The 18,819-nt window shown below is 45.5% G+C and overlaps 1 protein-coding gene across 7 annotated transcripts in view; it reads left to right on the top strand.

The window, feature by feature from the left end:
* Positions 1-18,369, top strand: part of EXD3 (exonuclease 3'-5' domain containing 3) — a 185,511-nt gene extending 167,142 nt beyond the window's left edge. For 4 of the 7 annotated variants that reach the window (XM_054997558.1, XM_054997555.1, XM_054997557.1 and 1 more), the window contains exons 20-22: positions 5,554-5,650; positions 5,875-5,925; positions 14,425-18,369. In XM_054997558.1, coding sequence (XP_054853533.1) covers positions 5,554-5,650; positions 5,875-5,925; positions 14,425-14,717 — 441 coding nt within the window. In that variant the 3' untranslated portion in view covers positions 14,718-18,369. The other 3 variants (XM_054997559.1, XM_054997560.1, XM_054997561.1) reach the window with 3 other exon arrangements.
* The last annotated feature ends 450 nt before the right edge of the window (positions 18,370-18,819 follow it).

Below are 18,819 nucleotides of genomic sequence, written 5' to 3'. Positions count from 1 at the left end.
TCTCTTATCATCAACAGTTCAAAAGGAACCTTGCCAATAAGTGGAAATGGCAGGTTGATCACTGCTTGGTGCCTTAGAAGCGGCATGCGCTTCTTCCTCCCACCCACAGATTTAACTTCTAGAGACCTTGAGGAGGAAACCGAATGCTGAGGAAAGACAACTTCAGCATAATATCTTAAAGGTGTCCCCAAAAGGTATATGATGGTCAAATAATCAAGTTGCTAGCTCTCATGGTTGCAAGGGTATGTTGAAAACTGTGTAGGCATGCCTTAGGAAATCTTGGAAGTCTGAGGAGTGGATTTGTAAGATTCTCACAGGTCAGAGGGCAGGATTCAGTATTTCCAGAACTCATAGCCCATCCCCATGACAAGCAAAACCAGAATCAGTTGTGCAAAACCAAAGCCATTATGCAAATGTGCTCTATGGGCATGCTTTGTACAGGACACAATTCAGGTTACGTTGTTGGCTGTAGGTAAGTTTTATAGAGGAACAGTAGGTGTAATCCTGTTCCTCTAATTGTAATGTATGTAGCCATCTACAGCTTAGATCTTGCAAAAGTTTCTTTGATACAACAGCTTTGGTTTAGCAAGGGTTTCCAAAAGGACTTGTTTAATGAAATACAGTGTTCTGACAGCCTGGCAGACAGCAAGACATCCAAACAGAGATTGCGAGATATTTTTCATAACTGTGTCTTGTATTGTCTAGGGACAAAAATCTGTTCCAAGAACCCACTATACCCATCCTACTTACAGCAACCATAAAACATAGCATGTGCATCCATTTTGCAAAGTCTCACTGTTCTGGGATTTTTTCCCTCTCCAGATCTTGTGTGTGTGTTTCTGTACTATATTCTAGCTCCCATTCATTCCCCAACACCCCCCATCTTCGACCCTCTTTCCTCATCTACAAGCATGAACAGGTGTCTCTGTACTACCGCAGGAAACCCTCAGTTCATCTGCCTGCCCCTCAAAAGCTGCATGTTTTTCCCAGCAAAGCTGTTCTGACATCTCTGATTGACAGGCTGTCCTGGGCCTGTTACAGCCACACCTGACATACTGCCTTTGAAATGCAGGGCAACCCCCCCCCCTTTCCCTGGCTTATTGGCTGCGGCAGGGTCACGTTGGCAAGGCCTCTGCCGTCCGCCTGCTTTCAGCTGGGCCCAACCCCTTTGAAAGATTTTCTCATAGGAACTGCAAGGGCTGTGTCATCCTCATTACATGCGCTACAAAACATTCCCAGGGATTTTGGCTCCTGTCGATCCTGCACCACCTCTCCTGGGTGCGGGTTTTCTCCTGTAATCCAAGCATGACGGGTTCACCAAAGAGACAAACCCAGTCTCTTCCCATCGGACTGATTCTCATGCTTTCCTCTCCCAGGGATCTCTGCATTATGGTTATTATTTTAAATACATCCAAACCCGTTAGCAAATTTGTAAAGGGTGCTTCAGAACACGTGGCCTGTGTACACTTTGGCCTGACTCAGCAGAAAAGCTAACTGTCAGGAGCAGGACGCAGAGTCCTGAGCCTGGGGTGGGTCTACAGGCTGTTTACAGCTGTAAACAAGAGGTCCATTTGGGGCGTCTGTGTGTTTGAAACCAGCCGCGGGTGGCTCCATTACATCTTTACCATGGCTGACAGACACTGTGGTGACTGCTCAGGGATAGCCTGGCAGACAAAGGCACAGCTGGTGTGGCTTGGTAGCTCAGAGTGTGAGCCAAGGAAATTTCTGGTTCAGAACTTTCCTTGGTCATAAATGTACTGTATAAATGCTTGCTTATCGACAGATAACTTGTTATGGTAGAAAGGGAAATTTATGAGCTATTTCCTCATCTTTTTCCTGGCTTTTTCTCTTGAGTCACACCGGCCATCCACCCTCAGGGAAGCAATTTTCTTCTGTTAAGGGCTCTAAAGGTGGGCTGAAGTGAGTTTAGGAGGAAAGATAGAGTCTTACAAATGTCTGGCTCTCACTCTTTAATTGTGAATCTCTCCTGAAGATCACAAACAAAAGTGAGAAAATGTGAGTCCAAGACAGAGCAGACCCACCTTCATGCACGTCATCTGTGTGATCAATTGCTTGCACTCCAATGGTCCCTATTTACCAGGCACAGCCTCTGTTTTTCTGTTGGCTCTGGCAAACCATTGTCCCTATTTTGTCCTTATTTTTACCATTTGGGGATGTCTTGTTAAAACGTTGCTAATGTTGTCACCTTCAGGGTTTCAGTCCCTTCCCTACTTCCCTACCTCCCTATGAAATTCATTTTCAGCTATTGACAGAGCAAATGACAGCTTTGTTTTCCTAATGAACCTGAAGCTAAAAGAAGAAAGACTATTCAAATTGCAGGCCAACCTATGGCAGAGGGAAGAAGCACATCAGGCAGAAGGAAGCCTTTAGCTATATAGTGATCCACTGCACGAGAATAGGGTGCCACATGCATGCCTATTCTTATGTCAGTGGAGGCCCAGGTTGCAGCAGTGGCCCAGTCTCCTTTTTTCCACCTTCCGCAGGCCAGGCAGCTTGCCCCATACCTCTCAACCCAGGACCTAACGACAGTGATCCATGCAATTGTCACCTCCAGATTGGACTACCGTAACTCGGACTGTGCAGGGCTTCCCTTGGGGCTGATCCAGAAATTACAACGGGTCCAGAATGCTGCTGCACATGTTCTTACTGGTGTTCCTTATAGGGCACAAATCATTCCCATATTGCAGTAGCTGCACTGGCTTCTCGTGGAGTTCCGGATAAAATTTAGTGTTTTGGTTTTGACCTTCAAAGCCCTTAGTGGACAAGGACCGGCATAGCTACAGGACCACCTTTCACCATATGTGCCCCAGAAAGTGCTGAAATCAGCCGATAAACATCCATCAGTGGTCCTGGGCCCTAGGGAGGCTAGACTAGCCTCAACCAGAGCCAGGGCGTTTTCGGTCCTGGCTCTGACCTGGTGGAACTCTCTATCTCAGTTGGACACGCAGGCCCGCCAGGATCTTCGATCATTTTGGCGGGCCTGCAAGACTGATATGTTCCACCAGGCATACGGTTAAAGCCGGTCCAGCAGTTATCCGGAGAGCCCTCCAGCCTGCCTCTTGTTTGATCATCCGGCCTCCCCCCTTATATGAGTTGCAACTCAAATTGAATGGACTGTTACCCCCACCTTTCACTTGCCCCCCTGTGTATTACTGGCAGGAGTGGGTTATAAGGTCACTGTCTGGGGGGGTAGTGATTTATGGAAACACTATGGTTTTATTGTGAATTTTAATGTAAATTATGTTTTATTGCTGTAACCCACCCTGAGCCTGCTTGCGAGGAGGGTGGGATAGAAGCCCAATAAACAAACAAACAAATGCCCCCATTTTAATCTGTGAAGTGCTGGTAGGAATGCATTTATGTTACAGGGATTTCTGAGAGTGCACAGGTTTAAATTACAAGCGAAATCACGGGTTTTCACTTTACTTCCTCCAGGAACAGGAAATGGCCTGTTTTTGTTGAAGGAAATGGCTGACGGTAATGGAATGGTAATGGAAATGGCTCCAAGAGGGCCTCAGCACAAGAGGTGGGGAGCTGCTTGGCTGACAAGGAAAGCAACGTAGTGGATGCCAGCAGAGCAGCCTTTGTCCCTCTTGCTGCTACACCATAATCTTTATAAGGCCAGGTGGTAAATGGGTCACTGGCAAGCTTTTTTATGAGAAGGATTCAGGATTCAATAGAGGCAGCAAGAAGTCAGCAGCCACTAAAGTCTGTTAAATATGCTATGTCGATGGCTAATTATAAAATGTTGAGGAAAGGTCACTCTTGTTTATGTCCACAAATGTTCTTGCAAAGGATGTTGAATAGGCAAAATGTTCTTTTGCAGTGATTTAGTAAATGAGTGCTGCATTTTCGGCTGGAATGGAAAACCCCTCCCCATCCCAGGTCAAATTTGGTAGGAAGTCAGGGTTCAGTTTGATCCTGGGTTTTGTCCCAGAACACCAGTCCCAGTCTTGGAATAGGTAAAGCAAGGAGTGAGAATGTCCCTGAGCATGTGCAGAGTATATTTCTGTTATCACTGAATGAGAAACATGTGCGCACACGCGCACACCATGCCTCTGGGATTGGAAGGCATCATTAGGTCGGAATACCAAAACAAATCTTTTGTGTTGTATTGTGTGTATGTATTTTAAGTCAGCCACTACAATGGGGGATTTCTTTACTCCTGTGCTTGGCTTGTTTGTGTGTCGTCTGGATGAACTGCAGTAGGGACAAGGTGACACAAATCCTCTACAGGCCAGTTCTGGTAAGCTTTTGCAAAACCTGAGCTGATAAGCCAAAGTAGAGTTCTTTGCCAGGCCTCAGCTTTTTGAGACTCAGGCCAAGATAAACCTTATTTATTCAAGATCTGTTGCATTTCTATCCTGCCTTTCACCCATCATGGAACTCAAGGCAGCATTGATTGAGGTTCCCAGAAGGTCGCTCAGCTGGACCCAAACTATCCAGATCAAACCTGCTTACCTTCAACATACATAGGGTTTGGGGTGGTCCCTCATTCTACTCAAATCTGCTTTGCTTCATGTCTCTTCCACCCATATGCTGGCCTGGGACCTTACTGGATATTAACTGCTGGAACTAAGGAGGACTTGCATTTGGTTAACCCAAAGATGCCTAGATTAGAATTTGTAAACCATACAGAATATGTGACAAAAATGAACTGATTTCTGGTATGCTTCCAGTGTGGGGCCTTCTACCAGTGATCTAGCCCCCTCCAACCCTTCTCTGTAATTTGTAATCCATTCTGACTTGCAAGCCAGGCATAAGCAGCAACAATCCCCCTCTGAAACCCTCCACGTGAAGCCATTAACAATCAGAAGTGAGTCAAGGAGGAGATCCTCATCTCTATTTACTCAAGACAGCAAAAGCCCTGAGAAGTTCACATTCTATAACCTTGAGTTATAATTTAACCCAGCCTTCCTTCTTTATGCCTTGGGAAATCCAAAGTCTTTGGACGCCATTCCTTGTAATAATCCAAAGTACAGCTGAGATTTCTGGGGAGCATGCCGGGTTCTTCTGGCTGAGTATCCTAGCTTCCATTCTCATTTGAGGGGGGTGGGACCATGCCGGTAGTGCTTTTAGGACTAAAGCATGTGGGGTGTGTGTAATCCCATTGGTGAAGTCGCACAGATACTGTGATTGCATGCTAGTGCAGAAGGAGCCTAGGGAATGGTACTGAGTGCAGCTTTCTAAACACCCCAGGTTTTCTTTAAAAGACTCCCCACGCACATAAACAAACACATTTCTCATTCTTTCACATTTTTTTCAAGCCTTCATGCTTGAAAGATACATAGAGTTCCTGGTGGGTAATTAAACCTTCCACTTTTGAAGAGTAGTTCCAATAGAAGGCAGAAGCCAGTCCCAAAGTTGACTCAGAATACACAGCTCTGTGCAAGATTGCGCCCTCTAAGGATCTAAAGCCTTTTTGCCCCACTGACTCATCTCAGGGAGCAGGATTTTAACCACAGATTAAATCCTCTCAAGTGCATTGCAGACAGACCAGATTTGCAAATTGGTTCTCTTTTCTCTGGACAGGCTTGCAACTGCAATCAATACCTGAAGATCTCCAAGGAGAAAATGATGCAGCTGATGAAGCAACAAGGCTTTGTGACAGATTCAGAAGCAGCTGCAGGTAATCTGAGGTTTCAGGCAAAGGCCTTGGATGGGAAACCACCCAAAATGTCCAGGGTTGCTGCACAGAGGCTAGCCATGGCAAACCTCTTCTGTTTGTCTTTTACCTCGCAATCCCTAAGGGGCCGCCTTGAGTTGGCTGTGACTTGATAGCATATCACACACACACGAGAGTAAGGCTTTGCTGCTTGTTCTACCACCTGTCTTCTTCCTTCCTGAAAACAGCAGCAGCGGATGAAGTGATGCAGAAAGACTTGTCTCCCTCCATTCTGGCATGTAAGAATCTCTTTCGATTGATTGGGAAGGGAAAATAGTTCAGCCCTGGTTGTGATGAGACTCTGAGAAGTGTGATGGAATGATGGATTCTTCCCCTCCTGTTCTGACAGAATTGAGTTAGTGAAACATTGGTGGGTGCCTTTGCAGGAGCACAAGGGATTCTAGATCATGTTCAGTTAAGCAGCTATCAGGTAGTGACTATGGATTTATTAATCTGGAAGGGGAAATCTCAGATTTTGTGGAAGCAGGGTAATTTATTTTGAGTTTAGAATTGGGATTTTTTTTTCTGGTGAGAGGAAATTTTTTGAAGAAGACCGTGACTCCTCTGGGGGGAGGGCTCTTGGCAAATTCTAAGGCCAGAGCCATGGGATTGGGAGAGAAGCTTTGGGGATCTAGTTCCCGCAGGAGTATTCAAGGCTTCTTCCTAAATGTTCTGCTTTCATTTGTGAAAAAACAGAGCACCCCACCACTAATCCAAAGGGTCAGGGGATACACAGAAACAATCCATAGGTGCCCAAACCTCACTTTATTATACTTTATTTTTTTTTTAAAAAGCCTAAATGTAGTGACTGTCCTTAATTTAAATATATGTTGTAAAAACATGTTTTAAATACATTTGAGGGCATGCATCCTTGTCCCACCCCTTAAATTTTAAAAAGTACATTTCTCTCATGGTTTTAGCAAGTCTGCAGGCAGGTACATTTCCTACCCAATTACACTGTAATTTTAATTTAATTTAATTTATTAGATTTATATTCCGTCCTCCCCGCTTTCGCAGGCTCAGGGCAGATAACAAAATACAAATATCACATACCATTAAAAACATTTAAAAGCACTATGTCATATCATATATGATATCATCTATTTACATATAAATAATTAAAAAGCAGCACATAACATAAATTTGGTGTTTCGCACAGCGGTTCTACCAGAGCAAATACATGCAGTAGTAATGAGTGTGGCAACAGCATCTGTGTTCACATAGGGGAGATGGTTTAACCCCCCCCCTCCACGGGGGGGGGGCACTGCCCGGCATCAACCATATGCCTGGCGGAATAGCTCTGTCTTACAGGCCCGGCGAAATGCAAGCAAATCTTGCTGGGCCCTAGTCTCACAAGACAGAGCATTCCATCAGGCCAGGGCCAGGACCGAAAAGGCCCTGGCCCTGGTCGACGCCAGGCGGGCCTCCCTAGGGCCAGGGACACTTAAAAGATGCTTTCCACCAGATCAGAGAGTCCTCCGGGGCTCATACAGTGAGAGACGGTCCCGCAGATACGTCGGTCCCAGTCCACATAGGGCTTTGTAGGTTAACACCAAAACCTTGAACCTGATTCAGTACTCCACTGGCAGCCAATGCAGCTGGCGTAGCACCGGTGTAATATGCTCCCACACCGGTGCTCCAGCAATGACCTGCGCTGCTGCATTCTGTACCAGCTGTAACCGCCGGATCAGGCCCATGGGAAGCCCAGCATAGAGCGCTTTACAGTAATCCAACCTAGAGGTGACCATTGCTTGGACCACTGTAGTCAAGTCGTGGGGAGATAAATAAGAGGCAAGCTGCCTGGCCTGCCGAAGATAATAAAAGGAAGACTTGGCAACTGCAGTGATCTGGTCCTCCATCTTCAGGGAGGAATCCAGGCTCCTAACTCTCGGGGCCAGTGTAAGTGCTGCCCCATCAAGTGTAGGAAGCTGGGGTCCCGAAGCCATCTCCCCACGACTCACATTCAGGACCTCCATCTTCGTGGGATTCAATTTGTAAGGTCAGCCTTCTCCCTCCTTCCTGTGCTCTGCCCAGTGCAAAGGCATCAAGATGATAGATGAGCTCTAAGCCCTTCTTTCTAAATATTGTAAAAATATTTTTGTTAGTAATACAATTAAATAATGTTCAATAATGTTCCATGTTTAGTTTTGGGCTAGTTTTGCACTGATTCTGGTTCCCTCCCCACAATGCTCTTGTGGCCACAGGTTTCAAACGGTAGCTTTTAACAGACTGACCACTGTGTCGAAAGATGGTAGCAGGAGAAGGTTCCTCCATGCTCTTTCAAAATTGGTGAATCTGAGGTTGCAGGTAGGGAGAGGGAAGCTGTGAGTCTTTCAACTTTTCCCTGTGAAAACTGTTCTTCCTCCGCCTGTCGCCATGACTAGCCAAGCCGGTTTGATGGGTTTCTTGCAGAAAAGGGACTGGGGAACAGAGAGGCTTTGCTTTCTGTGTTTCTGTCTGCTTCTCCCCTCCTCTCCCACTTTGAAACATTCCTTCTCTCTTGTTCATGTGTCTGTTGAACAACAGGAGGAGCCAAGAACCTCGAGGAGGGGAGCATTACGACAGAAGGCAAATACTGACAACAGTTTGCCAAGTGGTAATGAGTACAACGCACTGGTATCCAATTCGTGCACATGACATTGTGGGTGCAAAATCAACACATGTACAGTGGTGCTGGGATCAGGTACGCCGTTCCTGTCCCTACCCCTATAACTGAACCTGCTGACCACATCCCGCCTGCGTGCATCCAGTTGTGCACGACCACAACCACCTGCACACATACAAGCTGTGCAAGGATGGGCTCCATCCCCATGAACAGGAACATTTGAAAAGAAGCATTCCTGATCATAAGAACAGGGCCTACACACGTAAGATGTTGTGTCCATAGAAGGTGTACACACATAGGCAGGATACACAGAACAGTATGTCTGGTCTCATTCTTCATGATATCCCTCTACCCACATAGGCCATGTTCACACAGTTGCATCATCCTACTGAAATGTGAGGAGCATTTTAACCACACACAAGGTGCAGATTTATGGCAAAACAGTTAGCTATCCACTTGGCCATCTTTGTGGTCACCTCTTCATTGAGAGGAGAATTGGACCCACTGCTCTCTCGGGTTTCTGGAGCCTATACAAAAACTTGTTTTACCATACCTTTGGTAATGGATGTGTATGCGTAAATTTCTTTTCCACTTAATACAATGATAAGGTTAACCAACTCCAGATTGTAATTACCCCAGGTAATTTTGTCTTCTGAATGGACTCCTGATCACAGGCAGATGTGTGAAGATCCTCGGCACCACTGGGGCAGGGTGCTTCTGGTGCTCTTTAGATGTTATAGCAGTGTTGCAGGAGCCACTATTCTGTGGGATTGTCCATGTGGGAAGGGTCAGTTGCACAGATCTTTGGCCCTGTTCCTACCTGGGCAACAAAAATTGCGTTACAAGGTCCATGTAATTGGTTCAGCCCAGATGGTGAAAGGCCTTTGGAAATAGTGGAATAACCCCATGGCAAAACCAATCCCGTGCCACGTAAAAATATCTAAAAGACTGCCAACTCATCCTGCTCAGGTGGCGAGGAGACTCTTATCACATATACTTGTACTTGATCTGCCCGTGCAGAGGACTAAATACCCTGGACTGAGCTCTCTCTCTCTCCCTGAGATAGTTTGATCACTCCTATAATCTTATCAGATAGCACAGAAAATTTTGCCACAAATCAAACGTCTGGTAGAACAAATGCTAAAATAGTTGTTTATATATTCTTCAGAAATACAGGGAAGCAGTGGGGTGACAAGATGTGCGGAACATTCTCTGATAGGTCACCACTCAGTGAGTGGCTGTCTGGGAACCTCCGCTGATAACCAAACTACCTTGAGGTGAGCTCTTGTGCGTTTTTACTGCACCTCTGTGTGGGACAGGATGTGTGATGAATTGATCAACTTTCATCCACCAGATGTAAATCCTTGTCTGCGTTCCCCAAAGCAAACATTTAATGAAGGATATATATTCATTGTTATCACACACTTCTTCCAGTTTTGATCCTTGCAGCAATACTGTAAACTGAGCTACTGAAAGAGTAGCTGGCCTAAGGACATCCAGTGAGGTTTATGGCAATGTCAGGATTTGAATCCAGAACAATCCATTCTGCCAGGAACAATCCATTCTTGCTCAGGAAAAGCAAGAGCTCTTGCTGGAATCCATGCTGATCCTGTATTTCCCCCTGCCTGTTCTTTCCCTCGCCTTTTTAAAAAAAACAACTCAGCTTGCATATTACTAAAGGACAATTAATCGTCATATAATCGCTTATTTGAATTTTTTACCTAAGGCTTTGCGCAGGGTTCCCAGGGTTTGGGAACTCTTCCCGCTCCTTCTTTCCTTTTTGAGACCTAATGCATTGTTTTTTTGGCCAGAAATCACTGACAAGCCTCAACGGATCTACCTGTGGCTGGGATTCCCACCTTGGTGGTCCTGAGGTTATGGAGAAAGGGGACAGAAAAACGGACTGGAAAATGGAGGGGGGGAGGGGTATGCGTGTTCAAATCATTCTTTCATCCTCCAACCACATCAGACTCCTTTTTCGAGCTTCACCCACAATACTAACCCAGCTTTGCCTGCAAATCCGAGGACATGAATTCCCTATATTAGTCATTTGTGACACTTTGAAAGTTAGTGACGTCTACATGCCAGTGCTAGGATGCAACGTAAGGGGAAGGCCTTGGCCTCTGCACCCTATTGCTTGGCCCTCCAGGGCAACTGGTTGTCCACTGGGTGAAACAGGACACTGGTCAAGATGAAGAATGGTCTGATTCAGTACAGCTCATCTTATGCTTTTAAGTATAGTGGCTAATACAGCTAAGATCAAAACAGCCAAAATATCAGGAGGTTTTTAAAAAATAGCCATTGGAGGTGGGGTGGGGTTAATCCTTTTGCTCCTGTACCCTTTTTCTGCCCCCTCTCCCTCTCTCCCCAACAGCTGCCATTTGCCCCACAGAGGTAAACATAATAGCCTTGTATGATGCTTGTATTCCCCCCCACCATGGGGGAAATAGCTGCTTCAGAGAGACCAACTGAGGACAGGAAAATAGTGGTGGGGGAGGTAGCCTGTATGGTTCCAATCCAAATCAGGGAGAACCCCCCGCCCCCCAGAAGAGTCTTGCTCATTAGAAAGCCATGAGAGGTCCATTCACAAGCCACCTGCAAATTGGAAGTACCCAGTTCAGCTCTTGCCCATGTTGTGAATGTGCCTTAGGTAACCTTAGAGAAGCCAATCTCACTCAACCAGAGCCTGTGCATCTGCAATGCAGGGACAATGATACCACCTTCCTTTACATGGTATCATCTTCCTTAACGGGTTTGTTGTAATGAAGCCAATAAGACAGTGGAGGGCCAACCCTTGGAACATTCAAAAGTGCTATATCAATAGTACTGTTTGTTATCTTTATTATTGTAATAAGCAGACGGAATGCCTATCATTAAGATGGGCAATATGTGCAGGAGGAGGTTGCGTATGGGAAAGATCTGCAGAGGATAGGGAGGCTTGTTCTGAGCACAGCTACAGGCGAATCTCCTGGGCCATTCTGTATTGTTGCCAAAGTATTCCTCAAGCACAGTTCTGTCCTTTTCTCCATGACCATAAAAGAAGAGGGTGCAGGGAGACCATTGCCTTGACATTGGGCTTCGAGTGTCCTGGATTCATCCGGCTAGGCTGCCAAGAGATAATGAACCTTGGTCTAATTTAGCAGGGAAATTCTTACATTCTTAGGAGTCAGGAAATATTAGCCACGGTAGTTGAGTTCTACTTTTATGCACATAGGTAGCATACAATCTGTATGCCTGTTACTGGCAGTCAGTCAGTCAGCAGAGGAGGGCTTTTGGGAGTACCTTTTGGGCTTCCTGGAACCATCTGGCTGGCCACCATGGGAAGTGGGAGGTTGAACTGGATGGATCATTGGCCTTTATTCTTCAGGGCTTTTCCTAGTTCCTTGCATTTGGATAAAATCAAAGGAGTGTCACTAGGATGGGGAAAGAAAGCTGTTCCATGTGCCTGGCGATCCTTGAGTTCAAGCTGAGCAGCAGATTCAGCCCTTGCTTACTTGTGCCCCGGACTGCTTTCCTTTGTGACGGTAGAGCATGACAGGACATTGGGACTTTTATGCAGGGAAGTAACAGGGAGGAACTTATCCAAGGCCTTGCCTGATTCACATGTAAGAATGACATGCATGGATTGTTGTTTGTTCTGGCTTTGCATCATCCGGTTTGTGCAAGTGGATCTGGGTACAAAATTCTGATCTGACCAGTCAGGTGTGACCAATGGCCACACCACACCAGTGGACCTCAAGACTTAGGGGAAAAGGGGGCAAGAGATCTCTAGGATGGAACCCTTTGTGGCCTGACACTAGAGCTGTTGTTTTGAGACAGGAGTGGCCCACAGCAGGCAGAGTTCCTTGTCCTGTGCTGTTTACCCTTATCTGGTAGCAAAAGATAACCAGGCATCTTGTGTTGCCTGCAATCCTTACACCCAGGACTTTTTCTCAGGCTCGTAACTTCTCTTATCAGGTGTGATCTCTGGCCAAGGAAAGGGTTCTCAGAGACCTTTGTACTCCTAAGAATGCTCCCAGGGTGTGTTTTTAAAACTTGAACAAAGATTTTACTACCCACCGGTGCTCTTTCCAAGCACAGTCACTGATACTGGGGACAGGAATTAAGCGTCTGGAAGTCCTTTTTTTATTGAAATGGAAATGGTGGGAAATGAAAAGTTCCAATTCCTCATGGTTGCTGTCTGAGGGCAGTGCTTGAAGTCTTGGAAATGAGAAAGGGCGATGAATTTGCAGTGGTCAGTGGAATGGGACTCATTGGCCCTCCCCAAAAATAGAGCTGCCAGCATCCTGGTGGAGCCTGAAGATCTCCAGGAATTACATCTCATCTCCAGGCTATAAAGATAAGTTCCCATGGAGAAAATGGCTGCTTTGGAGGGTAAACTCTATGGCATTATACCGTGCTTAGGTCTTTCCCTACACCAAATCCAGTTCTCCATAGGCTCCACCCCCATGTCTCTTGGAATTTCCCAACCCAGGGTTGGCAACTCTACCAGAAGCAGAATAAATGATGAAAGTTAAACAGAGATATGCAAACCAGTCTCATTTGTGTACTTTATATAGGTTAGAGAATTCTGTTTTTCTATACCAATAAAAGCCAAGTACTCTTGCTGAGACGCACTTTTAAAAAAATCCCTTTAGACAAAGACTCCTATTCCATTAATATAACAAAATAAAATCAACCCAAATAATGATGCAAATACAGGATGATTTATTCAGCTTCAAATCCTTATGAGAAAGGGGGTACAAGGTGCTGTATATCTTTGCAAACTAATCTCTATGAGCATGAGGACTAGAGCCTTGTGTTGGTTGTATTTTAAAAAATTAAAGCTGGCATAGGATGCTAAATTTCACGTGCAGCCCTAATTGTCACATTAGAGTGATATTTGATTTTCGTTGTAAAATGGAATGCACAGATAGAGCCCTAAAAGCAGGGAGGAATTAATATGTTTGGATGGGTGGGGGAAAGGTTTATGTAAAAAGGAGAAAAGCTAGTCATGATGGCCATGAAGCATGTGGCCTCTCTGGACTGTGTCACTTCAAAGAATCGAAAACGCAAAATCACTTCAAAGTAACTGTTTTTCAATGGGAAGCTTGTAAAGCTTTCTCTCCCCACCCCCACCCCCAACCTTGGAGGGAATTCTTTTCAAAGGCCTTTCAAGATGCCCGTCTCCCTTCACCACAGCCCATTTGAAAAGGCCAATGGGGGCCAATCCACAGAGTGCCAGCAAGGCAAACAATCTTAGCAGGGCAAGGGGGTCTCTGCGAAAAGGTCATCTCCTTGCTGGCTCCAGAGAGACAAAGGGTTTTCTTTAGGAAGGGGCACAGAGTTCGGGGAAAAGGGGTGTGGAAGAAGGAACTGCTCTTTAAGGGAGCGGTCATCTCTCTCTCTCTCTCTCTCTCTCTCTCTCTCTCTCTCTCTCTCTCTCTCTCAATATGCAGTAAGTTTAAGCATGCCATTTTGGGAAGAGACGGATGAGAGTGATATTATACATAACAAACAGTTGATTCCTAATAGCAATAATAGCGATAGCATATATGTTGCTTATATCTGGTGCGCCACTGCACTTCATATCTGTTACTTTGGCCCGCCATAGTCTAGTCAAGACCAATAGATCAAATAAATAAAGGTCATCTTGAAAGCCCAGAATAGCCCTCTTCAGAGGCTGCCTGTTGTGTATCTCCCGTGGATGCTTGATGTGTGACTTGAGCCCGTCACATACTCTCAGTTTAACCTACCTCACAGAGTTCTGAGAATAAAAAGGATGAGAAGAGAATGATGTAAAATACTTTGGGTCCATGTTGGGGAGAAAGGGTATAAATGAAATAAAATAATCTGTATGATCCAATATTCAGTGCCCGCCCTGCCCACCCAATCCCGCCAGTCCAGTCAAGGTAATTGAAAGAAAGTTATCCTAAACCAAGAGCTCATATAGATGAAACAGGCAACCTGATCCAAGGACAGCATATTCTGTGTATTCAGAAGGATTGCACAGCATAATTCTCAGGCAGATTAGATTGAAGCATGGCTAGTTAAGCAAATCATACAGAGATGCGGCAGGCAACCTTCTTTGTGGGTGAGTGTCAGTGGTGAATGGCAGAGAGCAGCACCTACCCATCTCTTTCTCTTTCTTCAGGGGAATTCTCAGAAAATCCCGACACTAATTTTGAGGCTGACAGCTCCAAACTCAGCTCTCAGCAGCCTGTTTATAGTCCGAACTGCCAGTGGCTAGAAGAGTCGAGCCTGGATACCAAGTCAGCACTGCTGCCCAATGGTACAGCCCTGAAGATCGAGGCCATTCCCATTGGGGTGCTATCCAAGGAGGACTTGTCTTACTTCTACTGCTGTAGCCAATGTGGCAAGGTTTTCTGGGAAGGGTCCCACTTTGGACATGTGGTCTCCCAGTTCAGAGAAGTGCTAGACCTCTGAGAAGACAGCCAGAGTTTCAATGAGCAGAACAGCAGAAAAGGATGAACTTGCAGAATTTTACCATGGACTGTATTCTTAATGAGTTCTTGGGGAGGGGGGACAGAGGGTATTGCAGGGTTCACTTTGCTGGGATGTATATGCTGTCAAAATTTTTAACAGTGATTTTAAAAATGCACTAATTCTCTTGTGTCTCATTTGTTTCTAGTAGCATCCTGAGATGCTGGGAAAGTGGGCCAAAGTAACACTTTATTTCTGAAAGAGGAGACATAAGCCACCTGGAAGACTTTCCCACTATTTCCAGATGTGGATAGTGAGTGTGGGGAGGGGGGGGACCCTGTCAATCTGGAAATATTTCAACCAGATTATTCTTCCTGACTGGGCATCCTGTTTGGTGTTCTAGGAAGGATCTCCTATGTAAAACAACCCCTTAATCTGAGTAATTTTGTCAAAGTACAAGAGGCGTTTACATGTGATGCTAGTATACCCCTGGTTACTAATCCATGAAGCCCATTGTAGCCTGCCTGGTTTGCTGGTGGAGGTTCTTCTCCAGCCCTGTTTCTTGAGCTACTTTAAATAGAGATTGAATCTAGGATGTCGTGCATACAGAGCACATGCTGTCAGACATCCTCCCATAAGAAGCTGCCTTATACTGAATCAGATCACTGCTCCTTTTAGCTCAGAATTGTCTGCTCTGACTGGCAGCAGCTACTTGGAGACTCCATCTTCCTATCACTACTCCTTGAGGTCCTTTAACTTTAGATACCAGAGACGCAACCTGGGATATTCTGCATGCAAAGCATATCCTGTTTATTGAGCCATGAGTCCTCCTTGGGAAGGCTTCCGTTCTGCGAGTACTCTGAACCAGAGCTGCTTAACATAGCAGAGATCTCCTGGCTGAGGTTGTGACCATTCAGGGCCAGCACAGTTCCTCTGGAGGCCACACAACTCCAAATCCAGACTTTGGCTTTCTTTCCCAAATGTGCCTGAACGCGCACCGTGACTCAAACTTGTTCATCCCCACGGGCATTGTCTCTCTCCACCTCCCTCCTGCAGAGGAGCTCCCACTGTTTCTCTGGAGATTTGGAACGAAGGTGAGAAATGTTTCCCTTGCTTCCCCAGCCAGTGAATTCTGGCTCTCCAGCTAGTCCCTTCTTGTGGGCCCTTGTGCATTGCAAGGCATGTTCGCTTATCTTTTCTTGTGTGAGTTTTCTGGCAAGGGATTAATAATATGACCTTTCGGCAGCAACAGAGCAGCCCACGCTACCATCCTCTCCCTCCCCAAGGCCACTGACTCTCTCTGTTTGAAAAGGAGCAAACTTTCCATTAGAATATTTTATCTTGGTTTTTTCTTCCTTTCATGCAATGCAAAATGTCACCTCTGTCAATCTTGTGGCAGGGACCAAGGGCTCCATAGGTACCAATGTTTGCAAACCAGAAAAGGAAAGATGTATGGGTCCATTACGACATGCAAGGCCTTGCATTCTGTTCTGCATCACGTTATCCTGTGACCGTCTATATTGTATTATTTTGTCTGTGATGCTGACTGAGGAATTAATTGTGGCCTTGAAAAACGACATATAAATAAATACATGACTGAGATTTTTATAAAATTTTGAAGAGGGAAACAACAGGTTTTGTCCCTCATCCAGGGCCCACCCATAGAAACTGATTGTTTGGCAGCCAGCCCAGAACAGTCAAAAATACTTTTTCATATGACACACAATGCCCCTGTGGCATTTATTGCCCCAAGGTGTGGCAATAGCCTCTAGCTTAACATGTCTTTGAAAAATGATGACAAACACTCATGGAAGATGGTCTATCAATGGTTCATTACTCCTGTTATCTAAATGGATCCTTCATGTTCAGTGGTAACTTGAATACCAGATGCTAAGGGATGGGTAAACAGGAGGAAAAGGCCATCATGCGCTTGCCCTGCCTGTGAGGTTTCCAAAGGATTCTGCCAACCACTGCTGGAAACAGAAATTCCAACCAGGCAATTTTTGTCTGTCTTCTAAAATTCACTTTCTTGCTGTGCTTTCTAGAAAACTAGTCTTGCAAAGCGGGTTTAGCTAAGGTCGTCTTAAAGTGACTCATAAATCTGTTAGAAGTCTTACTAGGGGTTCTGGGTTTATCTGAGAGCTCGTATTCAGCAAGCATTATTTTAACCTCCGTTTTGAGCTATGCTGCTGCTGCTCCCCCCTCTCCCCCAAACAAAAGGCAAGCCAGTTGAAGCTTATGGGCTGGCTGTTTTTAATGACACGTCCTTAAGATATTGTCTCAACCTTCTGGTTTATTTCAAACTTGCTAAATGTATTCTCTGACTGATGTCTGACTAATTTTGCCTCCATGAAGAGGATGAGCTGTCCATCCCAACAAGACAGCTGACTAAACCCCACCCCCTCCCAAAAACACTTCATTGGGCTGCAGCTGTTGGGCTTTTGCTAGATATAGTCAATAGCCATTTTACTCATATCTCAGAGACTGAAGCGAGCTTTCTAAGGTCATAGGGAGTCCTGGTCCTGCTGAAACAAGCAGCTGGCTGCCCCGCAGTAAGCCAGGAGGGGAAGGAAGCCGGGAAGAGCTGGCCAGGTCTCTTGGCAAGAGAACTTGGTAATTCCGGAAGGAAGTTCCGTTCACCTTCCTTATCCCCTTCCCACAAGGCAGCAAGCCAAAGCTTTGGAAAACAGTTCCTGCTTTCGTCTCCATGGGTCTAAAAGGACACAGGACAATCCTGACGGCCACATGCCTTTCCTAACATTTTTGTCCAATTAAGAATAGATGCACACAGGTTTGAATGAGAAAATAATACTGGCGGCAGGGTCAGTCTGAGAAAAGTAAGATCAGAGCTGGAAAAGAGCTTCATGCCACTTGGTCCACCTAACCCCTTCCTCCTAGGAGACGAGTTCAGCCTTGCACATGAAATCTAGACCTCAGTGAGAGGTCTAGAGAAAGCAGATTAACCATGGAAGGTATACAGAAACACTTGGATCTGTCTTATACGGAGTCAGACCATTGGTCAAAGTCAGTACTGTTTATTCTGACTGGCAGTAGCTCTTCAGGATCTCCGGCTGAGTTCTTTCACATCACCTGCTACCTGATCTTCTTAGCTGGAAATGTTAAATCTTGAACCTGGGACCTTCTGCATCTAAAGCAGGTGGTCTACCACTGAGCCACAGCCCCACCCTCAAACTGGGCAAACGGAAAACCAGTTCACAACATAAGGCAAATTCACCTATTTGTTTTTATCATGACAGGTTGGGAGCTGAGGAGTCATGGGATGGGGGAGGGAATAAACCATTTCCCCCTTGTTTTCCTCTCTTTAACTGATACTCTGTTGCCCTCAACATCCTGTGCCTCTTGGAGAGCAAAGAGCATGCTCAGTCCTCATCAGCTAGGCTGAGGGGAGGGGGTGTTCTTTGTGCTTTACAAATGAATGTCTTTCAGCATACCTGGAGAATCCCCCCAGACATGTCAGAAACCTTGTGTGTCTGTGGCTTCATTTTGCTGTGGCATTTAGCCATGGTGGTGTTCAATTTGCAGATTTGCATTTATATACCGTATTACATTGTTTATTGAAATGTTCTTAAAATTGACTGTATTAACTCACACTGTGTAATCCGCCTTTAGTCTCAGTGAGAAAAGTGGACTATAAATGAGGTAAATAAAATGGTTTTTTTTGTAATTTGAAGCAATGAAGATAGTTCTTTCTTGACACCCTTCCTTCCTTCCTTCCGTTTTATTCTCCTCGCATTCCACCAATTTTTTTTAATAAATTCCCAGCACAAGGACTCATTTAACATTCCTGGCACTGTTGAAATAATTTGGAGAAAGAGGCATTAGGTATTGTGGGAAGGGGTCCTGGGCAAGAGTCGAAATGGGCAATGATGGCCAGTCCCTATATTCTAGAGGCAGCTAGTTTGAGACAGCTTGTTATGAGGCCACCTAATAAGCGTGGCTTAACAAGGTCTAGAAACGTGGCTCCCTAATGACAGTCTAGACCGACAAAATCAAGTCAATTTGATCCCTATTGGAATACTGACTCCATCCGATTTTGCCTAAAGGAGGCTGTGGTCCAGAAGCTGCCCTGGCACCCACATTACTT

Source organism: Eublepharis macularius, chromosome 14, assembly GCF_028583425.1.
Source record: "Eublepharis macularius isolate TG4126 chromosome 14, MPM_Emac_v1.0, whole genome shotgun sequence".
Taxonomy (NCBI): Eukaryota; Metazoa; Chordata; class Lepidosauria; order Squamata; family Eublepharidae; genus Eublepharis; species Eublepharis macularius.
The sequence above is the reverse complement of the archived record's forward strand: the minus strand, read 5'-3'. Positions and strand labels throughout refer to the sequence as shown.